At 53.8% G+C, this 25810-nt stretch overlaps 2 protein-coding genes across 2 annotated transcripts; both read left to right on the forward strand.

The window, feature by feature from the left end:
* Positions 1–242: 242 nt before the first annotated feature.
* KCTD2 (potassium channel tetramerization domain containing 2) lies at positions 243–15327 on the forward strand. Its single transcript, XM_037491492.2, has 6 exons — positions 243–578; positions 2134–2242; positions 4073–4164; positions 8774–8869; positions 11239–11364; positions 12348–15327. Exons 1-6 carry the CDS (start codon positions 243–245, stop codon positions 12375–12377), a joined length of 789 nt encoding a protein of 262 aa, XP_037347389.1. The 3' UTR covers positions 12378–15327.
* A 72-nt stretch (positions 15328–15399) lies between these two features.
* LOC119231639 (E3 ubiquitin/ISG15 ligase TRIM25-like) lies at positions 15400–25304 on the forward strand. Its single transcript, XM_054688623.1, has 9 exons — positions 15400–15444; positions 19816–19898; positions 20049–20086; positions 20329–20990; positions 22199–22294; positions 22473–22706; positions 23433–23595; positions 23814–23876; positions 24730–25304. The coding sequence occupies exons 1-9, from the start codon at positions 15400–15402 to the stop codon at positions 25284–25286; spliced, it is 1941 nt and encodes a 646-aa protein (XP_054544598.1). The 3' UTR covers positions 25287–25304.
* Positions 25305–25810: the final 506 nt, after the last annotated feature.

Here is a 25810-nt window from a genome sequence, read left to right on the forward strand (position 1 = left end):
ACCACAGCGCTAGGGGGCGGGCCTGGCATCGCGGGACAACCAATGGGGACGCGGGCCGGCCCCGGACGTCCCGCCCCCGGGGGCGGGCACAGCGCCGCCGCCTCGCGGGTCTCCGGGCGCTGGTTGGGGGCGCTCGCGTCCCTCTCCCCCGGCCCCGCCCCCGCCGATGGGCCGGCCCGGCTCTCCCTGCCGCGGGATGGGCCGGCCCGGCGGCGCGCGGGCAGCGGCGGCGGCGGCCCAAGATGGCGGAGCTGCAGCTGGACCCGGCGATGGCGGGGCTGGGTGGGGGCGGCGGGGGTGCGCTGGGCGACGCGGGCGGCCCGGGGCGCGGCCCCCCCAGCCCTCGCCCCGCCGGCCCCGCGGCCCGCGCGCACAGCCGCCCGCCCGCCGCCGCGCAGCCGCTGGAGCCGGGTCCCGGGCCGCCCGAGCGGGCGGGGGGCGGCGGCGCGGCCCGCTGGGTCCGGCTGAACGTGGGCGGCACCTACTTCGTGACCACCAGACAGACCCTGGGCCGGGAGCCCAAGTCGTTCCTCTGCCGCCTCTGCTGCCAGGAGGACCCGGAGCTCGACTCGGACAAGGTGCGCCCCGCCCTCGGGCGCGCCCCTGGCCTGCGGAGCCCCGCGCTCCGCCGCAGCCGGCCCCAGACCCCCGCCACACGCTCCTCGCCGGCGGAGGCCCCGCGCCGGGACCCCTTCCCGCCCCCCTCCCGGCCAGGCTCGCCCCGGGGACGCTTCTCCCGCATCCTCGGGCGCACCCCGCTTTCTCTCTGACCCCGCCCTTGGCTCTCAGCTACTCCTTCCCCACACTTTGTGCCCACCCGCACCGACGAGCACCTGCTCCACACCCCTTCTCCGTGTTCTCCCCCACGCCTCTTCCCAGCCCCTGAGATCGGCATGAGTTTCTCCCTGGCTCTTCCTCAGCCTCTCACTGCCTGTGCCAGATGCCTCCAGAACTGGGTCAGGGTGAGCTTAGGCATCTTTGTAGCTTTCTCATACTTCCTTTCGGACCCCTCTGCCAAGTGGGGCAAAGCCTGAGTCTGACCCTGATTGAGGCTGCGGGAAGGGCCGCTGCTGGGATGACACTGGTCTGTGTCCCTGAACTTGGATCTCGGTCCATGTTGGAGATCACGATCTACATTCCTTGGAAAGAGGTTGCCCCTTGCCAGTGCAAATCTAAACCAACAGGTTCAGACTGAGGGAAACTGCAAAGCGAAGAATGTTGTAGGACAAGATGCATGGCTGTTAACCCAAGGGTTGAGAGGTGACAAGACACTTAACCCATTTCCTGTTTGAGCTGTTCTTTGACTTTATTTTTACACTATATATTTATTCATATATAGTTTCAGTTCCTAACTTGTATCAGTTCCTAACAGGCATTGACCATTGAGTACCCCACTTTCTATCCACGCAGTACTCAGCTCTTACCTTGCAAGAGTTGGGTGGATTAAACTTTTGTTGGTTTCATTTATTCATCTCCTATCTATCTAGTAAATCTCGGATTGATGGCAGCCTGTCCTGCCCTAACTTTAAAGAGTTCCCAGATCCCTTGCTTATAAAGGAATTGTTTTTCTCTACCCTAATCTTCCTTGTTGTAATAGAAGCATCTCTTCTCATTCCTTTTACTGTAAAGATGAAGAGGATTAAAGCTGTTCACAGCCAAGTCCTGGGCAGTGCCAAGTTTCCTCTGGGCACAGTGCTGGGGTGTGTTACAGCTGGCAATGCAGACTCCCACTGGTGTTGGCCTTGAGATCCCAAGCGTTGCCAACCAAACAGAGGTTTTCTTAGATTTAGGAATGTGATTTCAGGGACAATAGAAAAGTCGGATTGTCCATCTCAAGCAAAAAATTAGTCATGCAACTATGGCATTTTCTTCCTTTCTAACAAATATTCCACAAAAGGATGTTGGTGATTGGGTCCAAGTAAAGATTTTAGAAGTTAAAGTAAACCCTACATGTGTACATCCGTAACACCCTCCCTGAAATGATCTTCAAGGACAGGATACCTAAAGCTGGCCTTCTTGCCAGTAGTTTGTAGTAAGCAAACCTCTAGCAAAACTTGCCCTCTGAGTAATTATTGTGAGAGGGGGGTTGAAACCCCATCCTTACTGTTGGATACCCTTGTGTTTGGTTGACAGGATGAAACAGGGGCCTATCTGATTGACAGGGACCCCACCTACTTTGGTCCTATCCTAAACTACCTCCGCCACGGGAAGCTCATCATTACCAAGGAGCTGGCTGAAGAAGGTAGGAACCATGTCTGCACTGGGCATTTTCAGGATTTAGGTCAAATCTGTAACACTCATAGATTTGAATTTTGTATGCGACATTCATCGACTTAATGTGCAGGTATGTGAAGGGTTATGACAGTAAGCAGGCAGCCTGCAGTTACCTCGTCTCCTCCAAGGGCGTCTTGTTTAAGGGAGCCCAGCGGGCTCAGTTCAGCCTCCTCAGTGCGAAGGAAAACAGGTAGCTCAGCTTTGCAGACAGCTTCAGGGGTTTTTTTGCAGAATTCTCAGGATCTCTTTTTGCATCTGCTAATGTGAGAGCTGCGAATGTCCGTAGCCTGAAGTAACACATCTCTGACATTTAGATATTTATATTTTAAGTTTTTGTTTGAACTTGCAGCTGTAAAAAAAAAAAAAATAATAAAGGCTTGGCCTCATTTCTTTTAAGACTGGTCTCATGCTTCCTTGTAAATTTTTGCAGCTGACCTAATTCATTCTGCAGCTCATTGTCGAGTACATCATCTGTTGCCTCATCTTTTTGGTTTGTAGGGCATTTGGAGTGTAGGTGGGTCTAGACATCTCTCTGAAAGGCTCGGTTTGGTCTCCCTGAAGGTGTTCAGTTGAAGAAGATTGGGCCATGTCCTTAAATCCAGAGCACCCTGATCTCAGAGCTTTAGCTCTGAGTAAGACAGCTGTAATGGCTGCACCTGTTAATGAAGTGTCTGCAAAACCTCTGTTACAGTAAAAAGAAGAACCAGTCTTTCTCCCTCCCTACTCTACTCTCTCTCTCTCTCTCTCTCTCTCTCTCTCTCTCTCTCTCTCTCTAGTTCTTTTTAATGCCCCCTTAAAAAGAGAAACATTTTAAATGCATGGAAAAGTAATGGTAATAGTACTGGAAATTCCATGTGTTCACCATTCAGCTTGGACAATGCAGACTCATGGGTAATCTTATTTCTTGCAAAGAAGAATCTTATATATGTTCCTATTACCTTAAAAAAAAGTTTTATCTTGAGATAATTTCAAACTTAGAGTATAAGAGTAGGAATAGTGCAAAGAATTCCCTTATCCAGATTCACTGATTTTTAACTTTTTTGGTCATATTTGCATTATCATTCATTCATTTGCCTGCCTCCCCATAGCTTTTATTTCTGAACCATTTGAGGATAGAGACTTTATCCCTGAATACTTCAGTGTGATTTACATAAATACAATGTATTCATCAGATGTGGGAGGTTTAATATTGATAAATATATTTGTGTGTGTGTGGATAAATAACTTTATAGTTTTTTAAGTTGTTCCCATAATGACCTGAATAGCAAATTATTTTCCTGGCACAGGATCACATATCCCATTTAGTCGTCCTGTCTAAGTCCTTTGATTTCATTTAACATGAAAATCTTACACTGATTGCTTTTATATTGTTCAAATAATAAGCATCCTGTTAAATTTGGTTCACATAAATTTGTACATTCGCCCCTACCCTCAGTCATCTTTAGGACAAACTGGGTAAAAATTGCAAGCTCCAGAGTTGTCCAGTGTGACCAGTTCCAGAAACTAGGTGACAGATGGGAAACGTGTCCTACTGCTAATGGGAAGGTGCCAGGTGCCAGGTGGGGCATCACAGGAGTGCCACAGAGGGAGCTGGGCAGAACCTTGTGCTTGATCATTTATGTTGGGGACTGCAACAGGTATACCCTAAACACCAAAGAAATGCCCCTAAGGCTGAAAGAGTGAGCCCAGACTTGCAAAAGCAATTCTTAGCAAGCAAGCATGTAGACCCCAGTCTGTTCTTGCTGTTTTTCTGGGAAGTTCACACTCATCTCTAACTCTGGTTTGGTCCTTGTTCTAGGTGTGCTGGAAGAAGCAGAGTTCTACAACATCGCATCTCTGGTGCGCCTGGTTAAGGAAAGGATACGGGACAATGAGAACAGAACATCACAAGTAATGGGTTTTGAACTCTTTTTTTTTTTTTTTTTTTTTAAGATTTATTTTTATTTATTTATGCATACAAGAGCTAGGGTATAGGCCAGAGGTGTTGGGCAGGGGGCAGGGGGTGAGAGGATTCACCAGAGACGGTAGGGAGCAGAGCAGGTGGAGGTACTGAAATACACTGCTGCGGGGAGCAGCAGGGAGACAGGAGAGGTCTGCTGTGCCACGTGGGTCAGCTCCTTGGCCGGGATCGAACTTGTGCTGCAGTAGCTGCAGAAGCTGCAGATAGCTTCATAGTGCTGGTGCTTAACTCCTTGCGCCACTGGGGAAGCCTCTATTTCTTTTCACAAAAAATGGTTCCATCCCCTTTCTGTGTTAGGCTTCATGTGTCAAAGTTTCCTGGCTCTAAATGGAATTATCTGGTTGAATAACTGAATCAATGACAAAAAATAAATTCTCTTACCCTCCTTCTCCCCACTTGCAGAGGTGGGAAGCAGGACTTACTCTTCGCATTCTCTTTCATCTGACCAGCAGTTGAAAGACTCCTTGCTAAGATTCAAAGATGAACGTGCAGTTGGTTTACAGATCGAAAATACTACCTAGTGTCGCCAAATTTTTTGTCGCCTCATGTTGTATTTACGTGGCATCGTACACTGTGACAGCTTGATCCTCAATTTTCCACATACCAAAAAACTTCTGGATTGCTTAGGATCGGTTTTAATGGCCCTATGACCTGTATGATTGGAGACCATTCAGGTCGTCACACCTGGGCGTGCCACCAGCTGAGTCCTCGAGCACCATGAGGTTTCTATCTGATGACAGCAGTTAAGCTAATTAGTCCTCTAGATTCTCAAGGCTCATGGATTTATACCCAGTTGGAAGCTTTTTTATTCTAAGAATGTCAAAGCATTTTTTATGTTAATTGATCTTTCCATCTGTCCTTTTTACTTGGTGAAACTCAGCACTGGGTGTGCTGCTGCTCAGAGATGTTCTCTTCTGCACTTGAGGGCACATGGCTCTAAGATGGGCTCAGCCTCGTGTGGATTTCCACAGCTGCCCCTTCACATTCAGACCTTTTACGGGTTCGCATTTAAAGGAAGTATATGGGGCAGACATTAGGGTGAGGCCCAAAATGTGGGGGTCCTGCCCTCTTTATAGTGACCCCCTCATCTTCTTTAGTGGTGGCCACCAGCTTGTGCTTTGCTGTCTCTGAGGACATTCTTTGCTAGGTGCTTGACCTTGGTTCGCTTGACCACCAGTGGTTTACTTTGGAAGAGAAAAGTGAAAACAAGGCAATAAAGACATCTCCGCTGGCTGGGACTTTGGTAGAACCATAGACCTTTTGTGATGCTCTGAGTTTGTAATATAAAACACCTGGTTGTTTCCAGAATGTGTGGTTTAGAGCTATTGAAATCCTTGGAAGATTTGTCCTAGATTTTATAGGGAAGGAAGTTTTTATTTTTATTTATTTATTTATTTGTTTGTTTGTTTGTTTTGTTTATACAAGCACTGGGTACAGTCAGAAGCGCAGGAGGGTGAGAGAATTCACCAGAGCCAGAACGGGGAGCAGAGCAGGCAGAAGGACCGAAGTACACTGCTGAGGGGAGCAGCGGGCGGCAGGAGAGGTCTGCGCGCCGTGTGGGACCCTCCTCCAGTGGCCGGGGAGCAGCCGGGGATCGAACCGGCGCCGCAGAGGCTGTGGGCAGCTTCGCAACCCAGCGCTCAACCGCTGCGCCACCGGGGAGGCCCAGGAAGTTTTTATTTTTTTTTAATGTTGGTAACTTGGTTGATGGTAACTGTTCATCACTTAGGAGAAAGTGTAGAAAAAAGAATACAGTTACATCAGGCAGATGTGGGCCCAAGTCCCAGCTCTACCTTCATCCACGTCAGCTGTGCAGCGGGGCTAAGGCTGCATCTGAACATCAGCACCCAGTATAGACGCCCAAGTGTAGACAGGAGCCAAAACCTGCCTTTCAGGGCCGCAGTGGAGCCAAGAGAAGTGGGTAGCACTGTGGGCTTGTGGAACTCAGTGATCAGTGGTTGCTTTTGCTTGTCCACGTTCCCACGTAGTGAGCTGGTCTAAAACTGCTCTTCTGCAGCCCTCCCATCCTTTGGAAAAAGTCCTGAGTGTAAGTTTTCATTACTCTTAAGGAAACGGTCCGTATTTTCTTTCAATCTTACAGCGCATAGCTGGCCTTCCCCCCCACCCCTGTGACTGGGCATCCTTGCTGCAGCCCTGTTGCTGTTTGTGCTTCCATGCCTACCTCGTAGGCTGCAGGGGTGCAGCTGTCGGCCCCAACTCCGAGGAACCCAGATGGCTAAACACTGAGCCCTCCTGGGCCTCCCTTCCATGAGCAGGAAATTCTATGAGGGGCACCTGCTGCCCAGGACCACCCACACCCTCGCTAACTTTGACTTTTCACCCCCTGTCACCAAACCTGAAGTGTCAGTGGTCAGGGGTGTCACTTCCAGTTCTCACCCTTTCAGTTTCTGCCTGGGCCCCGTGTGCTGGAGTCAAGCCAGCAGCAAATGGTTCCTCTGGCACCACCTGGTCTCAATCCTGATTCTAACTACACAGAAGTCGTAACTGCTTTGGGCCCTACAACGTTTAGTTACAACAATGAGAGGGAAAAAATGGTTCCCTGCACGTCCTCCCCACATCTGTGTGGGTTTCCTCCGGGGACTCTGGTTACCTCCCACATCCCAGAGATTGCACAGCAGGTTCATTAGTGCGTCTCAGTCCCCGTCTGAGGGGTGCAGGTGGGAGTGCACCTGCTGTGGGCGGACGTGCTGTCCAGCGTGGGGCCCACCTCGGGCTGCCAACAACAGCTGACCCTGTACCGAAATAAGCAGGTTAGAAAGGTGAATGAATGAATACAAATTCTTGTTTAATATCAGAAGTTTGGTGATGTTTTTGTGACCAGAAATATTCCAGGGGCCTCCCCGGTGGCACAGTGGTTGAGTGCAGTGCTGTGAAGCTGTCCACAGCCTCTGCAGTGCCCAGCCAGCCAGGAAGCAACCCACATGGCATGGCAGACCTCTCCTGACTCACCCGCTGCTCCCCTCAGCAGTGTCTTCAGTCGTCTGCCTGTTCTTCTCCCCACTGTGTCTCTGGTGAATTCTCTCATCCTCCCACACCTCTGGCCTGTGCCCCAGCTCTTGTATACATAAAATACATCTTTATAAAAAAAAAAAAAAAAAAGAAATATGCCATAGTAATTTATTTTAAAGATTTATTTATTTGTGCATGCAAGAGCTGGGGTACAGGCCAGAGGTGTCAGGGGTGAGAAGATTCACCAGAGACAGAGTAGGGAGTAAAATAGGCAGATCTACTGAAATCCACTGCTGAGGGGAGCAGTGGGTGACACAGGAGAGGTCTGCTGCGCCATGTGGGTAGCTCCCTGGCTGGCCGGGAATGAAACTCGTGCTACAGTGGCCGTGGACAGCTTCATAGGTTGCGTCTTAACCCCTTGCGCCACCAGGGAGGCCTCTGCCATCGTAATTTAACTCTTGTTTATGTCAGTTGGCCTGTGGTAAATTGGTTTCAATATATGTTGTTTGGCTTAAAGTCACAGTTTTCAAGAACCTGTGGACGACTCTACATGAGGCCCTCCCGCCCCTCCTCGGGGCTCAGGCCACAGGTGCGCTCACTCAAGGCGCCACTCACGAGTCCCGCATCGTCCCAGGCTGACAACTTCTGTCCAACTTGACTACAAATCAGAGGGCTCCCTGCTTCAGGTTTGATAAGTTGCTAGAACTCAGGAAAATGGTATCCTCACTGTTGTTCATTACGAAGGATGCAAATGAACCACCAGGTGGTTTCCTGGTCTGGGCGAGGTCCTGAAGGGCCCTTGGGTAGGAGGGCAGGCAGGGTGTGCCCGAGTGCTTGCAAACTGGAAGCTGCCTGAACCCCATTGTTTAGGGGGTTTTAAGGTGTCATTACAGAAGCATGGTTGATCAAATCTAAACATGTTGATCGTTGGTGACTGGAACCCCTACCCCCTCTGCAGGTCGGGGTTGTGGCTGGAAGTCCTCACCCTCAAGCCTGGTCTTTCTGGGGACCAGCTCATTAGCATACTCGGGACACATTTATTGCTCTGGAGAGTCCCAGGGTCTCAGGTTTTCTGTGCCAGGAACCTGGTACAAAGACCAGATATGTTTTACTCACCACATTTCTGTAACAAGAGAGGTGCCCTTCAGTATGGTGTCACTTTCGCTTTCAAGTAGCATCAGCGGGGTAAAAATACCTTGTGGATGTGAAGGATTTAAAAAAAAAAAAAAAAGTGGATTTCTTGTTCAAAGTAATTCCACTGTTTTCTCCATAGGAAAATAGATGATGAAATCTAAGTCTCTCAGAATCATGCTCACCTGATCCAGCCCTCTGAAGTTCAGAACTGTTCTATCACTGATCTGTGCTCTTAGCCTTTTTTTTTCTCTTTCTTTCCTGGGTAATCTTTTCATAGAAAGACTACTGTGCTGCTTGCAAAAGTGGAGGGCTACCAAGGAAAAACACCTGAGCACAGGGCTTTTCGGGGTTTATTCTTTTGAAGAGCCTCGCCGAGGCCTCTGCGGGCTGTCATGTCCTTGACACTGTACTTTAACGTCTATGTGGTGCCGGCAGGGGCCCGTGAAGCACGTGTACAGAGTCCTGCAGTGCCAGGAGGAGGAGCTCACGCAGATGGTCTCCACCATGTCTGACGGCTGGAAGTTTGAACAGGTAAGTCGCTGACGGGGGGCAGCCTCACCTCCCAGCCTGCGAGTCCACGCTTCGAAGGCCAGTTTCAGTAGCCAGGCCAGCCGGGAGTGTTCCCTTGGGCCAGGTGTCGGCCTGTCCAAAATCACAGCGAGAGAGAGCAACTCAAGGGGGACGGCTGTGTGGCCCGTGCGGTAAGCTGGGAAAACGGAGGCCACTACAGTTTCAGTCCGCAGCTTCAGCTTGACGGTGCCCGGAGGGAGCCCGCCAGCTTGTTTAGATCTGACAGAGCCTCCCCTTGGCGGTGTTCCCTCAGAGGGAGGCTTTCAGGAGTGCTTTATGGCTACAGCTGAGTTAGCAGCGGTGTAGAAAAAAGCCACTCCTGGAGGTTGTGGGATGGCCACGGGGCGCTCTTCTAGTTCTGCCACTGAAGCACAGACATTTCGTGGGGAAAGTGCTCTGTGGACACTTTCTAGAAAAAGTACCAAATGAAGATTGGAATTCAGCAGCCCTCCCTTCCCCGCTGCAGGGCCGGAGCTCTGTCTTCTGAATATATCTGTAACCCTCTCCACGAACTGGCGTGACTGAAGGAGCCAGACATGCTGCGAGGTGTGACGTGGGCGCTTCCCCAGTCTCTCCAGCTCTGTTCCTGCAGTCTGTGGCAGAGGGAGGTGGCAAAACAAAGCAACTGAGAATCAGCTTTCCTGTTTGTTTCCATTAGATGGCAGGATTGTTCAGCTCACCTCTGTCCTCAGTACACAGGGAGACTGAGCGTGCCTCGTGTGAATTTGTTATAATTTGATACGGATTGTGCTATTTTTATGTGGCATTTAAGAGGTCGGTCCAACTGTCACCTAAAATAAAATTCACTCTGCATTTTACACGGTGCTGGCTTGTAGGTCAAACACGACGGGGCCTCTGTCTCCAGAGCCAAGCCCGCATTACTCCCCTCTCCACTCCACACTGTAAGGCGCTGCTGTGTGGACTTAGATCTTTTTTTTTTTAAAAGATTTATTTTTATTTATTTATGCATACAAAAACTAGGGTGTAGGCCAGAGGTAGGAGAGGGAGTGAGAGGATTCGCCAGAGACAGAGTGGGGATCAGAACAAGCAGATCTACTGAAATCCGCAGCTGAGAGGAGTAGCGGGGAGACAGGAGAGGTCTGCTGCGCCATGTGGGTAGCTCCCTGGCCAGGGATGGAACTTGTGCCCTAGTGGCTGTGGATAACTTGATAGCGCTGAGACTTTAACCCCTGCGCCACCAGGGAGGCCCTGTGTGGGCTTAGGTCTTGTTCAGGTGTGCAATGCAAAAAGTTGCCATGCTTGCACCCCAGAAATGCTTTCCCTAATGTAAAGTTTAAGCAAAGAGTAAAGTATTTAAGTGTACTTTGTGAAATACAGTGAATAATTTACTGTCTATTTCTATTTAATGTCCCGTGGGAGGGGCACGTATGCTCCCTTGACTCTGTCCTGTGCGGAGGGAGGTAAAGCACGGGAGGTCTGGGCTGTGGACCCCTGCCCCATGGCGAGTCCGTCACGCTCTCCAGTGTGAGGCTCTGGGTTTTACCAGGATGGCCTCACCCTGAGCTCAGCTTCTCCCTCCGCATGTGCTCTTCCCAGCTAAAACTGAATCCTGAATTCAGCTCTACGAAAAGGGTGGAGCACCAGCAGCATGTGGCTTGTATAACTATCTAGTGATTGGCTTGGTGCTGTCTAGAGCCTTCCAAGTGCCAGTCTCTTGTTTAGGACTTCTGTGTTAAGGATGAGTAGGGGCCTCCCTGGTGGCACAGCAGATTGAGCCCAGCGCTGTGGGCTTGTCCACAGCCTCCGCGATGCCAGTTCGATTCCCTGCCGGCCAGAGAGATTCCCACATGGCGCAGCAGACCTCTCCTGTCTCGCCCGCTGCTCCCCTCAGCAGTGGATTTTGGTCCTTCTGCCTGTTCTGCTCCCTGCTCTGTCTCTGGTGGAGTCTCTCACACTCCTGCGCCTCTGACCTGTACCCCAGTGCTTATATAAATAAATAAATCTTTAAAAATTAAAAAAAAAAAAAGGATGAGCAATCTGTGTAGGTGGTTTGACTGTGAATCAAGTGTCCATTTTCATTCACAGAAACATTCTCTTTCCCCGGAGTGTTAGCTGGAGGGACACGATTGTGTTCATCCTAGTTGCCGCCTTTGGGGCTGTTGCAAGTGACATTGCAGGACTCACTGCTGCTTTGGGGAAGTTCTACCCGTGATGCCCTGATGAAAGACTGAGATCCAGCTGCCCACGGGGGTATGACAGCCCCAAAGAATTCCTCAGCCTGGGAAAAGTGAAACCATAGTTCCGACCGGAGAGTTTGACAGTGTGGCACCTTCGAATTTTACGTGTTCGCCCTGTTCTTGTTTTATCAGCTGATCAGTATTGGATCTTCCTATAACTATGGAAACGAGGACCAGGCAGAATTCCTCTGTGTCGTCTCCAGAGAACTAAATAATTCCACCAATGGCATCGTCATAGAGCCGAGTGAAAAGGCAAAGGTAAGAAACCCTTCGCCAGAAGCCCGTCCAGGGCGCATCTGCTCGCAGCCCCCTGTGGCTCGCTGCTTCTGGGCTTTCCTTCTCGGGCGTCTGCGTTTCCCCTTCATTATGGTCTTTTGATTGTCGTAATTTAAAGCAGGCCTGATGATGCGCCTCCCCGGTGGCGCAGCGGTTGAGCGCTGGGTTGCAAAGCTGCCCGCAGCCTCTGCGGCGCCGGTTTGATCCCCGGCTGCTCCCCGGCCACCGGAGGAGGGTCCTGCATGGCGCGCAGACCTCCTCTGCCGCCCGCTGCTCCCCTCAGCAGTGTACTTCGGTCCTTCTGCCTGCTCTGCTCCCCGCTCTGGCTCTGGTGAGTTCTCTCACCCTCCCGCGCTTCTGACTGTACCCAGTGCTTGTATAAACAAAAAAACAAACAAGCAAATAAATAAATAAATAAAACATGCCTCTAGAAAATTAAAAAAAATAATAATAATAATAAAGCAGGCCTGATGGAGCCATGACAGGCTTTCGTCGAGAAGTATGAACTGAAGGCAGGTGAACTTCCCAGTGCCTTCCTGTCAGTGAAAAGGAAAGCTTATTTAGGACGCTAGTTGCTGCAAGGTGAAAATCCTAAAACTCAAAAACTGGGAAGTATTTTTGTTCTTTGAAACTACCTGTTTTGTTTTGTTTTCTGTCTCGAGAAAAGGTATTTTGGTTATTTTTGTGACTTTTCCACTTAAGCTGCTAGGGAGTCGCCGCAAGCTGTGACTTCTTCCTCAAACACACGCGCTCACACGTCACACTCAGCTTCTGGGTCAGCATGTGGCATGTCAGCATCACTTCCAGGGAGGCTGAGGCTCTGGTCCTGCCTGGCTTCCTGGGATCTTGGGGCCGGTGAGGAGCAGCTGTGGGTGTCTCCCCGACTTGCTGTTCTGCTCCCTCGGCCTAAAAGCAGTCTACGCCCAGGGTCTCAGCCTCAGCCCTCCTCCATCTTCCTTTTTAAGATTCTTCAGGAGAGAGGATCTCGGATGTAAACTCCAGGATCCTGAAGGTCAAGAGAGTGACCCTGCAGACCACTCTGAAGTTCAATCTCGCTCCTGTACAGTAACCGAGCTACTGCAAAGCAACGCTGAGCCTGGCCCCAGCCGAGAAGTGTTTTGGTCAAAACCAAAGGCGCCCCACACCCACCCACAGGAACCCAAGGACAGATGCACCTTCCAGCGCAGAAACCTGCTTTTGTTTCCTCAGCCGGTGTCAGAACAGATCTTTACAGCAGCCGCAGGGCTGGGTTCCCAGGCAGAGCCCTTCTGGGGGCCTGGGGGAAGGGGAGAGGAAGGCCTAGCTCCTTGTATGTGTCTGTACCTCAAGGAAGCTGGAGCAGAAAACAGGAGATGGTCCCTGAATGGTGACAGGTTTTCACCAGGTGCATGCGCCACATGGGGTGTTGGCAGCCGCTTTGTGACACTCCCCCCACCTGCTGTGTACCCAGAACCACACAGCAGACTCAGAGGACCCAAGCGTCAGTCTATCCAAGGAGGGTCTGGATAAAGGCCAGAGCTGCCAAGTACCCCACTCTCCTCTGAACAAAGCCTCTTCTCCAAGGGGCCTGAGGTGTCCTTGGTTGTGGTTGGGGATCGCTGCTCTGGATTCGGGGCACTTGGCTGCTGCCACGTCTGCTCTGGCCCGGTTGTCTGCAGCGGCCTGGACCCTCCATGTGGCTGACCTTCTCCCCGAGGAGAGGTTTGAGGCGCCTGCACTGCATCAGAGGAGAGTCTTTGGTCATCGGCGTGACTGCTTCTGCAGCCCTTTCTCACCTTCCTTTGGCTCGTCTTCCTTCCCTGACTTTCTAACTGGACCAGGGATAGAAGGGACCTTGGCCCCTCTGATGGCGTGGGGTGGACACGGCTGTTCCTTTGGAAGTTGCCAAATGTGTTCTCTTGTTGTATCCCAAAGTGTCGTTATTTCTGTGCTTGTCTCTTGGAAACGCCTGGACAGAGTACGTGGTATTTGTGTCTCTTGTGTCTGACCTGGCACACCGGCCCCACGGCGGCGGCGGTGGCCCCCAGCCCACAGTGCATTTGTGTGAACCAGGCAGTCTGCCTCCTCCTGGCGCCCCCACCCCACATGCCCTCCCTGTCGCTGCTTGCTCTGGAGCGCCGTGCCGCCGCGGACACGCTTCCTGGCCCGGGAGCCAGCCCTCCTTGGGGCCTGTGACTGGACTTCTCTCCGCACTTTGCAGTCTTGGTGAGCACGGGCCGGAGCACCCTTCCTGTGCTGGACAACCTTCAGCAGCGTGGCGCGTGGTCCGGAGTCTGGGGAGCTGCTCTGGGGAACACTCCACCTGAAAGCCACCCCCACCCCCCACCGGCTGGAGCCTGGCTTCCTTCACAGTGGGGTCCTGCTCCCAAGCGGGGCCTGGGGCAGTTTCCAGAAGTGACGATGGACTGTGCCGGTGTTGCCTGAGCCCACACACTGCCCGTGCTCATCTCCTCTCCAGGGTCACACTTTGTCAGATTCCTGTGTGTAGAGCAGGGTGGGTGCAGGGGGTCTGCTGGCAGGCGTGGCTCTGTCCCATGAGTCTCACAGCCAGGCCAGGTTCGCGCAGCTTCTGCCAACAGCAAAAGCAGTCACCCCTTCAAAAAAGGTCACAGGCCTCTACCCAGTCAGCTTTCAAGGGGGAAAGACTTGGACGTGTGGCGGAGTCGGGGCAATGGGAGTGGCGAGGGCCTTGGAGGGGCCACAGTGAGTGGCATGAAATGATGGGGGCGCAGGTTGCTTCTGGGGACCCCACAGCCAGCCTCTGATCCCCAGCCAGTGGGAAGGAGTGGGAGGACCTGAGGGCAGACGGGGCAGGTCCCTCAGCCCGGCAGCTCCATGGGTTGGTTTGCAGAATTGCACCTGGAGCCTGCAAGACACTGACCCCCTAGCTACGGGCCCCCAGGCCGCTCGCGCTCCTGAGGGCTGGCTCCCGCCACCCATGGCAGCCCCGTGACAGTGGTTCCAGTGCTCCAGAAGTGAAGGTGACTCATTTCTTAAGGCCTGTGGAAGACTATTTCACCTGTTTCCTTTATGAACCAAGTCTCAGTATTTTTTTTCTTGAAAGCCTTCTCCCACCTGGGGACGTCCGGCTGATCACCTCAGAAAGAGGCCCAGTCACTGGTTTGTGGTGTCGCGTGACCAGGCACCCACGCTCTCCAGCGGCCTGATGCTGCCAGGTGGGGCGGACCCCTGCTTCCTCCTCTGGGGGGGGCCGAGCAGCCGCCTGGCATCGCAGGACGACGCTGGAGTGTCAGTGCTCAGGGCCTGCGCTGGTTCCTGGCCTGTGAGGTGGGGCCCAGCCTCCTGTAAAGGGACTGTTTCCAAGCTTTAACTGATCTCAGGGTGTCTGGGGAGGCAGAGGGGAGGCAGGATGGAAATGCTGAGGGAGTAGGGCCAGGAGGACACCCACCCCGCAGCGTGGCCTTTGATCCAGACGTTCAGAACCATGCCTGTCACTTGTGGGTGCCCTTTGTTTCTGTTTGCGTGTTTGAAAAAAGTCTGAAACGCTGTAGCTTTTTTTGTCAATAAAGACATGAAACAAACTCTGGGTCTCGGAGCCTTTGGGGTGCTTCTCCAGCGCCACCTGCTCCCTGCCTTCCAGTCCCTTGTGGTTCTCAGCAGTGCTCGATGGGGGACGCTGCCTCCGAATTCCCCCTTTCTCCTGCTGCTAAACTGCCCGTGGGGCATGGGGCCCCCCTCCTCTCATTGTACTGAATTCGGCAAGACCCAAGAGATCAACAGAGGTCAGCCCATCAGAGAGCTGGGAAGATGAGGGAAGGAGGAGGAGGTTGTTTTAAGGGGAAAGTCATCGTGGAATCTTTCCTAGGGGCCCCTGTTCTCTCAGCAAGGAAGAGAAAGAAATACAAGGTGAGCATCTAGTAACAAGTGAGGTTTTAGTAACTTAAGGGATCTCGCAGAGCATGGAATCCTCAGGGCATTAGCTAGCCCCTTCTGGAGGGCCCGTGGAGGTGGGCACAGAAGTGGTGGACCAGCCTGCACACCACGAGACACAGGGCCATGGCAGCTGGAGACATGGCAAAAGGAGAGGGCCTGGATGTCAAAGTAGTGACTGCGGGACAGGAGTAAAGGGAAGAGGCTGGGGTCTTTAAGACAGGTGGGTGCAGGGGGCTTTGGGAGAGGGGAGGCTGCTGCCTCCAGGCTCAGTGAGGCAGGTTCTGGAAGCACGGGAAACCACAGGCCCGTGCCACAGGAAAACACCGGATCAGCTGTTGCTGCCAGAGTGAAGCTGCATTGCTGTGGCTCCACTGACAACAGGAAGGAGCATGTCCCTGCATCTCCCCTCCAGCCTTGTAGTGTCCCGCTCTCGGTCCCCACAAGCCACTCCACATCCTCGTGTTGACTTCACCATTGCAGGAAGCTTACATACGCCTAGACTCACACACAGAGGGGGCAGCTCTGGTTGTTACCTCTTAGTCCCAACCCACCCTCCAGAATGCCCTGTGCTGCTGGGGCTGGGACCCTGCCAAGCACGCTTCTCCTTTACCAGCTTGTGGGGACCAAGTCTCCTAGTGAGACTCATTAAGAAAAAAGAAAATACAGGGCCTCCCTGGTGGTGCAAGGGGTTGAGCTGCAACCTATGAAGCTGTCCGCAGCCATTGCAGCAAAAGTTTGATCTCTGGCCGGCCAGGGAGCAACCCACATGGCGCAGCAGACCTCTCCTGACTTACCTGCTGCTCCCCTCAGCAGTGTATTTCAGTAGATCTGCCTGTTCTGCTCCCCACTGTCTCTGGTGAATCCTCTCACCCCCACACCTCTGGCCTGTACCCCAGTTCTTGTATGCACAAATAAATCTTTTTTAAAAAAAGAAAATACAAATGATATCAAGAATATAAATGGGAGACATAACTGCAGATCCTATGTCTTGATAAACATCACAAGTGTCATTCTCAGATATGTACCCCAAGGTACTGAAAATGCAGGGACTCGGGGCCTGCCTGGTGGCACAAGGGGTTAAGTCTCAGCACAATGAAGCTGTCCACAGCCACTGCAGCTTGAGTTTGATCCCCGGCCAGGGAGCTGACCCACAGGGCGCTGCAGACCTCTCCTGTCTCCCCACTGCTCCCTTCAGCAGTGTATTTCAGTCAATCCTCCTATTGTGCTCTCCACGCTGATGAGTCCTCTCAAACTGCGCCCCCCCCCGCCCCCGCCCCACCTCTGGCCTACACTCCAGTTCTCCTATGCATAAATCTTTTTGTTAAAAAAAAAAAAAAGCAGGGACTCAAACAGATACTTGTCAGCGTTCATCACAGCATATTCTCAATAGCCAAGCCAAGCGCCCATCAGCCGATGAGGGGATAAACAATGTGGTCTGTTCTTACAGTGGGACATTGATTATTCAACTATAAGTCGGACCAAATTTCCTGCACATGATGCTGCAAGAGGAACAGTGAGGAGCAGTCTCTGGGCCAGTGGGTGGCGCTCACAGCCAACTGAGTGGTGGAAGGTGGAGCTTTCCAGACTCCACTCCCTTACCGGGCATGGATGGGGAAAAGCAGTGACTTGGGTTTTTAGGGCAGTTAAGCTATGGGGGCTTTGAGGCAGTTAAACTGCTGCTCTTTGGTAGTGGAACTAACTACGGATGAGAGGGGTGCCTCAGGGAAGCCCCCAGCTTGCCATGTGCAGCCTCAGCTTGTATCTTGGTCTCTGCTCAGTGTGTGCTACCAGGGGCAGGACAGCATCTGGCCATGTGACAACCTGTAAATCCTCCTTCTCCTTTCCTCCCCTCCCCATCTCTCTGCACCTCTCTCCTCTCCTCTTCCTTTCTTCACGCCCTGTGTAAATAACCCTGTTATTGTTGCTTCTCCCTGTGAATCTGCCTTTGCTTGCTTTGAGTCCTGAATTCTTGCAGTGTCACCCACCAGGGGTCAACCCGGTCCGCCAGTGTTTGGTCTGTTTCTCTACATTATCTAAGTGAAATAAGCTGGACTCAAAAGGACAGATATTGTATGACTCCACTCTTGTGAAAGGTCCCGAACAGGCAAATTCAGAGACGGAAAATTGATTAGATGTTCCAGGCTGGAGGATCTTGAGAGTAAAGATTCTGTTCCTTTATGGTTACAAAATTTTCCTTAGGAATAATGAAAAAGTTTTGGATATAAATGGACGTGATGGTGACACAACATTGTAAAGGTACCTAATACCACTGAATTGTATGTACACAGAAATGATTTAAAAGGCAAATTTTGTTTTTAAAATTCTAAGTGAATATTATGAACTATTCTATACCAAAAATATCTGAAAAAGTAGATGAAGGAGACAAATTCCTAAGGAAATACTGTTTACTAAAACTGATACAGGAAGGGGCCTCCCTGGTGGTGCAGTGGTTGAGCACTGGGTTGGGAAGCGGCCCACAGCCTCTGCGGCTCCAGTTCGATCCCCGGCTGCTCCCCGGCCACCGGAGGAGGGTCCCACATGGCGCGCAGACCTCTCCTGCCGCCCGCTGCTCCCCTCAGCAGTGTACCTCGGTCCTTCTGCCTGCTCTGCTCCCCGCTCTGGCTCTGGTGAATTCTCTCACCCTCCCGCATTTCTGACTGTACTCAGTGCTTGTATAAATAAATAAATAAATCTTTAAAAAAAAAAAAAAACTGATACAGGAAGGAATAGACACTGTAACTATTCTAAATCACCAAAAGAAGTGAACTATATAATTAATAACCTTTTCAGAGAAAATCTGGGCCTCCGTGGCAGTGTGAGAGAATTCTACTGAACATCTGAGGAAGAAATAAAATCTTACGCTTCCAAACAACTCTTCCCCACTGACTTCAAGGTGGTCGCATACCTGAATACCAAAATTTGACTAAGATGCTGCATAAAAAGAAGAAAATTAGAAGTCAATCTCATTCATGAACATAGATGTAGAAATCCTAAGAAAATATCAGCACCCAGCATATATATTGATAGAAAGCATACATCAACTCAAGTCAGATACCTGCAGAAGCCAGGTTGGTTTCATAGCTGACACTTCATAGGTACCAATTCATTTGCCATGTTAGCAGAATCAAAATGGCCAAATTTATGACCATCTCAAAACATGCAGAAAGAAATCTGATAAAACTTAACATCCATTGCAGATAAAAATGCTTAGCAAACTAAGAATCCAAGGGAGTCTTCTTTTTTTTTAAGATTTATTTATGTATGGATACAAGAGCTGGGGTGTAGGCCAGAGGTGTGACGGGGCAGCGGGGTCGGTGTGAGGATTCACCAGAGACAGAGTGGGGAGTAGAGCAGACAGACTGACTGAAATCCACTGCTGAGGGGACAGCGGGGAGGCAGGAGAGGTCTGCTGCGCTGTGTGGGTAGCTCCCTGGCAGGGGATCCAGGGGAACTCATGCTGCAGAGGCTGTAGATTGCTTCATAGTCAGAGACTTAACCCCTTGCACCACCAGGGAGGCCCTAAGGGAGTCTTTTAATCTGACAGGAGATATCTATAAAACACCTATTGCAAAAATCATACTTAATGCAGAAATGTTGGAAATATTCCTCTGAGGCAGAGAGAGGAGGGAAGGAGACCTTCTATTTATTGTTTCTATCCTACATCAGGGGCCAACTCACTTTTTGAAGCGAGAGAGTGATGTGTTACAAAATTTTCAGGGAATTCATCCAGTTGGAGGCAGATTGAGAAACAGATTGCCAAGGAGCTATTATAGGGTGACAAAAGTTCAGCTTTTTTCACTGCTTTTTTCTTCTTCCAAGAATCAGAGCTGGAAAAAATAAAATCACCCCCAAACCGGCAAACAAAAGAATCAGAGCCAGAGTGGAAGCCATAATCCTCGGGACCACCAATGGAATAACATTTGCCTTGTCCAGCTTTAAACCAAGAAAGGACCCTGAAATATCATGTCCTACAACAAGCCCTGTCCATACCAGAGAACTGCGGTCCAGAGAATTAAACGAGGGCCTCCCCGGTGGCGCAGCGGTTGAGCGCTGGGTCGCGAAGCTGCCCGCAGCCTCTGCAGCGCCGGTTCAATCCCCGGCTGCTCCCCGGCCACCGGAGGAGGGTCCCACATGGCGCGCAGACCCCTCCTGCCTCCCGCTGCGCCCCTCAGCAGTGTACTTCGGTCCTTCTGCCTGTTCTGCTCCCCGCTCTGGCTCTGGTGAATTCTCCCACCCTCCCGTGCTTCTGACTGCACCCAGTGCTTGTATAAATAAATAAATAAATCTTAAAAAAAAAAAATGGATGCAAGCCTCTCAGAGAATTAAACGAGCTGCCTGCCCGAGATCCCACCGCGGCTCAGTGGCTAGTTTTCCTCTCTGAGGGTGATGTGTGGCCCCCACTTCCCTCCCGGGTGAAGTCTGTGGGGTAAGGCCTCCTGCAGAGAGGCCGTGTGGGCACCACAGCATGCCCAGCGCACACCTTTTGCCCTGTTGACATCACAACAGCCGGGGCTGGTCACACTAGAATTGTGACGTCAGGGATCAAAATTGCGGGCAGGCTTTGAGGAGAGGGCCGCCGTCACAGGGAGACCGCTAAACAGCGCCAAGGGAAAGCTGAGAAGGTGGTCACAGACCCCAAGAGATGGAAGGGGCTGGGCTGGGAGCACACCGGGCTGATGGGGACCCCCACGTCAGCAGTTGGGGACATGAGACCTGGGGTGAGATCCTCTCTCCCATGTGCCAACAGCTCTTTTCCCTTCTGTCACGGTCAGCCAAACCTCTGGTTCTCCCTCACACGCAAGGATTTCCCGTAAGTGCTTGTGTGGCCTTTCTTCTGCAGGGCCAAGGAAGCGGCCCCTTTCCTTGTCACCATGTGGCTTCTTCCTGCCCATCCACCCCCTTGTCCAGGATTTGTTCAAGGAGTTAGGACCAGGACGAGACCACAGTCCCCAGTCCGTGCTCCCCATGTGGCTTGACCGATGACACAGTCCCGGGCGTGCCCCTTAGTCCCTGCCACTGCTCCAGTCCCTTGACTTTGCTCTGTCTCCCCAGGACCAAGCCAGGACCAAGTCCCAGCCCCGCAGCTGCCTGCCAGGCTTTCCCAGAATCAGTCCCTGATGAATAACAACAGCAACAGCCGTACCTTTGAGGACCAAGCCCTCTGTCCCATTTGCCTGGAGGTGTTCTGCAACCCGGTCACCACGGCCTGCGGACACAACTTCTGCATGGCCTGCCTCCAGAGTTTCTGGGACCACCAGGCCACCGTGGGCGAGGCCCTCTATTGTCCCCAGTGCCGGGAGCACTTCCCCTCCAGGCCGAACCTCTGCAAGAACGTCACCCTGGAGGAGATGGTGGCCTGCTTCACGCAGACCCAGGGCCAGAGCTCGGGGTCCTCGTGGAGCTTGGCCGGGCCCACGGACGTGCCCTGTGACTTCTGTTCCCCCCAGAAACTCAAGTCAGTCAAGTCGTGCCTGCAGTGCATGGCGTCCCTGTGCGAGAAGCACCTGCGCAGCCACTACGAGGACCGGGTCTTCCAGGACCACAAGCTGCTGGAACCCGTGTGGGATCTCAAGAGTCACCTGTGCCCAAAGCACCGCAAGCTGCAGCGGCTGTACTGCCGCACAGAGGGCTGCTGCGTGTGCGGGGCGTGTCTGCTGGAGGAGCACAAGAACCACGACACCATCCCCCTGGAGGAGGAGCGCGCCCGCAAGGAGGTCAGGGGCCAGACGGGGCAGGGTCACTGCGGCAGGCACCAGCCTAAGTAGGCCAAGATGGTCAGTAGGTGGGCCTCCCTGGTGGTGCAGGGGTCAGTCTCAGCACTATGAAGCTGTCTGAAGCCACTGCACAAGTTCGATCCCAATCCAGGGAGGTACCCACATGGCACAACAGACCTCTCCTGTCTCCCCGCTGTTCCCCTCAGCAGTGTATTTCAGTACATTGCCTGTCCTGCTCCCCACTCTGTCTCTGGTGAATCCTCTCACCCCCCACATCTCTGGCCTGCACCCCAGCTCTTGTATGCATAAATAAATAAATTTTTTAAAAAAGATGATCAGCAGGGTCACGCCTGATGTGAACTCACCCTGAGTTCAGCAAATCAGGATCCCAGATGATCTGGATGAATCTATGTTAATAGTGTGCATGGAAAAAGGGAAGGCGGAAAGGAAACATCAAAACACGAAGCCATCCTTTTCTCTTTCCAAATTTTGTTTACTCTCTTTGCACTGCTGTTTTCAGCAGATAGTGTATCTCAGACACTCGTACTGTTCTGCAATAGTACAGTGACCGCGCAGCGCCCCGAGATGGTCCACGCCAGGCCAGGAGCGTGTGCCGGAGTGTAAGTTCGTCACACTGTTCGGCTCGGCCCACGCTTTTTTTCACGGCAAGACCCTCAGGGCAGGAAGTGCTGTGTTGGTGGACAGTCCAGCGTGGAGGGCTTCTCAGCCTCGTGGCCAAATCAAGTGTAGTGTCGCCCAGCATGAGCTTAGGCTTTGTTGTGGGGTCTGCAGAGGCTGCGGGCAGGTGTTTGGAGCAGCTGTTGGAGAAGAGAGGAAGCAATGTCCACTGCTCGGAGGAGACAGAAGGCTTGTGTAGGGCTGGGGGGACACAGTCCCACCTGCACCGGCAGCAACGCCCACCCCACAGCTTCACCCCACAGCTTCCCAAGTCATTGAACCCTCCACAACCCCTGCCCATGACCTGAACCCCCTGCTCATCTGCCAGGAGCAAGAACCCAGTTCCTAAGAATGGGAAGAGAGGCCCTCGGGAGTGAGAGGCAGGCATGAGGGTGCCCACGCCGCCAGCCCTCCAGCTCTGCTCTCTCCCAGCTATCTCTTCTGGGTTTTGACTGGGGCTGCTTGCAGAAGGGGCTCTCTTAGGCCATCTCTCTGAATCAGGGGCCTCTGCCTCTTCCCTTACCTCCTAGGTCGAGGTTAAGAAGATTCAAGCCAACGTGGAGAACCAGATGCTGATGATCACCTCCGACAGCCAGAAGCATCGGGGGCAGGTGGCCTTTCTCTCGGTAAACTCCGCCCCGCCCCCCCCCCACCCCGCGCAGGCTGGAGGGGAACACATGGGGCTTACCGTGGAGAGTGTGGGACCAGGCAGAGAAAGGACTCCTAAGCCAGCTCTGGGCCATGGCAGTGGGGGCACGGACTGGGGCTCAGAAAAGCCTCTCAAGGCACTCTCCCGCCCCCCAGAAACTGATACGGACAACTCGTGATGAGGTCAACACTTGCTTCTCGGAGATCATCCAGGAGGTCAAACAGCTGCAGGCAAAGGTCTTGGATTTTGTGGAGAAAGAGGAGGCGACCGCCCTAGGAAAGCTGGGCAGCTCCATCCAGCAGAGCCACGAGCGGCTGCTGAAGCTGGAGGGAGACAGCATCTGGCTGCGCACGCTGCTCACCAACCGGAGCGACCAGCAGTTTCTGCAGGCAGGCCGCCCCCACCTCTAGCCCGGGCCCCTTCACACCCTCCACCCAGCACACCAGATCTGCCCAGACCTTAGAGAGTGTCAGTGTCTGTGGCAGCATCCTTGGCCCATGCCCTTCTGCAGAGCCTCCCCATCTGGGGTCACACCAACACCCTTGGTATCTTCCTCCACTAACTTCCAGCCTGCATTTCCCTGGAGATGGGGGTATATCCATGGCATCTGACCCCTGAGTTTCTCCAGACACCCTCAGATGAGGGCCAGAAGGAGACCACAACAACCTGCATAGCCTACATGGAAATCCCTTTTCTTTCCCGGGCCCAGGCCTCTGCAGCCTGGTCTGGGCAGGACCCAGAATTGCCCCCAACAAACCCTATGCCCAGAAGCTCCTACAGCAGTCCCCCTCACTTCAGAGGCCATCACACCCCGAGGAGATGCCCACCTTGTCCCCATGCATAACAGTGTTTGGCAAGATTTTTCAGTAAGCAATGGGAGCTCATGAGTTCCCTTCCATGCCTTTCTGAAGAGCCACTTGGCTTAATGCACTAGGCCCAGCGGCGGCCCTAACCTACCGCATCTGACCAAGCAGGAAATAGAGATGTTGGGGTTTGGAATGGGCAACTTCTCTACCAGCCCCGAGGTTCTAGGGACCACCACGCAGAAGCAGGACTTCTGGCATCTGCCTGGGTCCTGGCTCACAGGTGGTGGCCCTGTCCCTCCCTACCCACAGGAGCTCCCCAGGCTGAAGCACTTCCCGGCCTGCACGGAATCCCTGATGGGCACCAACTGCGATGAGAAGCAGAGCTTCCTCCAGCTGCCAGAGACCCTGGCAGAGCTCAGGACCCGGCTGCGGGACGTGGGTCTCAGCTTCATCAGCCAGCTCCTCCTGAAGGGTCAGTACCTGGTGGCCTGGGGCCACCAGAGGTCTCCCTGCATTTGGGGGGCTGCACTGCCCTACAGGGCAGCAGTTGAGGTTCCAGGCACTTGGAAAGAGCCCTGCCTGCCCATGTGCATCCCCCCCAGGTGTCAGCCTCCTGGAAGCCCATGCCTCGCCCCAGAAGGATGCTGGGCTGTGAGAGGGTCCTCAGCAAAGCCCCCCCATCTCTCCCAGGCATTAAGATGAACTCCTACGAGGTGCTGCCCACAGTTATGGACAGGAAAGCTCTTCTCCAGTGTGAGTCCTCAACACTGGGGTCTGGCCCACGGGGGGTGGGGGGCAGGGAGAGGAAGGGGAAAAGAGCCCTGGGGTGCCCCATCTTCCCCAGCCCCACCGCCATACAGGCCAAGGTTCCAGGGGAAGCCTGCTCTCTTATGCCCTAATCGCCCGCGCAGGGCTGGAGACCTGAGAAGGAATCAGGCTGAGGCTCCCAGGCCCTAACAGGAAGGGGAGAAGGCTCCATCCTGTCCCCCCTTCCTCTCCCCTGCGGGTGGGGCTCTCCAGCCCTCTCGGGCCTGCGTGGCACAACGTTGTTTCCTCAACTGTGTGCCTGCGGAACAACCCCCCACCCTCCCAGTCAGCCAGGCTGCTTGGATGACCCTGTGCATTTCTTCCTGGACAACCTCCCTTTTCACTTGACATTCCTGAAGTGCCTCTTGCAGGCTGGGCTGCAGGCCAAATCCCACTGACGTCTCTGACATCTCAGAGGCCAAGGTGAAAGTCCTTGGTAAGCCCCTCTGAGTCACACCGTCAAGTTGCCCTTGACGCAGCCTCCATTTCACTGGGTCCTGCCTCCTGAACCAACAAAAAGGGAGAGGAGGGCTGGGTCTGGGGGGGCAGGGCAGGGGTCTCTTGGTTCTCTGCGTCTTTAGAAAGGCGGGCCTTGGATGGCAGCTAATCCTTCCTCCGGCTAAGTCAGGGGCACCTGAGGGCCAGCGGTGGGGGCAAGGAAGAGGGGGAGCTTGGGTGCCAGCCCTGGGCGACTTCCTTGCAAATGGCACTCAAGGGAACACCTTCCTCACCCTCCCTGCTCCAGGGCTCTCCCCTGGAGGCCACTGACCCGGCTCCCACGCCCTCCCGCTTCCCACAGATTACTGCAACCTCAACTTCGACCCCACCACGGCGAGCGAGGAGCTGTTCCTCTTCAAGGAGACGCACTCAGTGCTGAACCTGGGCATCCTGCTGGAGCCCCTGGCGGCGGGCGGCCCCTCCCCGGGCTTCAAGCAGTGGCCGCAGGTGCTGTGCTCGCACGGCCTGTCCGAGGGCCGCCACTACTGGGAGGCCGAGGTGTCCAACTCGTGGGTGTGCCTGGGCGTCTCCTACCGCCGCGGCCCCCCGCTCGGCGGCCGCCCGCGCCGCAGCATCGTCTACCTGCTGGGCCGCAACCCCTACTCGTGGTGCCTGGAGTGGGACTCGCTGCGGTTCTCGGTGTGGCACAACAACACGCAGACGGTGCTGCACGGCGGCTACCACCGCACGCTGGGCGTGGCGCTCGACTGCGGCGCGGGCTGCCTGTCCTTCTACGGCGTGGCGGGCGGCGTGAGCCTGCTCTACCGCTTCCTCGCCGCCTTCCCCGAGCCGCTCTACCCCGCCGTCATGGTCAGCAGCGGCGCCTCGGTCACGCTCAAGCAGCGCCCGGAGGCGTAGGGCGGCAATAAAGCTGGACTGGAGCGCTGGCTGCAGCGGGAGGGGAGCCGCGGGGGGCGGGGGGGGGGCGCGCGGCCCCGCGGGGGAGGGGGCGGAGACCTCCCTGCCCACCTGCTGCTGCCTGGGTGGCACCCACAGACGCCACGCAGTGGACCCCCGGCTTCCCAGAACCCACCCACTGCAGGGCTCGGAAACAGGCCAGAGTGCCCCGTGGAATTGGGGACAGCCCGCACACCCCCAGAGGGGGGATTCCTGACCCCTACCTTCCCAGGCCCTATAAGAGATCCCATTAGAGGGTTCTCCAGGCGGGAATCTGGCTACTCAGTACCAGGGGCGCAGGGGCAAGCCTAGCCCACCTGTGACCTGTCTGCCTCTTAGCCTCAGGTGGCCTGGCTGAGAAGGGGCACTTGTCCCATGGGGTAGGGGTTCTGTGGCACCGAATGGCGCTGAAGGAAATGATCCTATCTCAGATCCAGACAGGAAAGGGGTGAGGACCGGGGTCCAGGCAGGCGGAGGCTGCTGGC

The sequence above is a fragment of the Talpa occidentalis genome, unplaced genomic scaffold (genome assembly GCF_014898055.3).
Source record: "Talpa occidentalis isolate TD23 unplaced genomic scaffold, MPIMG_talOcc4v2.1 talOcc4.7, whole genome shotgun sequence".
In the NCBI taxonomy this organism is placed as follows: Eukaryota; Metazoa; Chordata; class Mammalia; order Eulipotyphla; family Talpidae; genus Talpa; species Talpa occidentalis.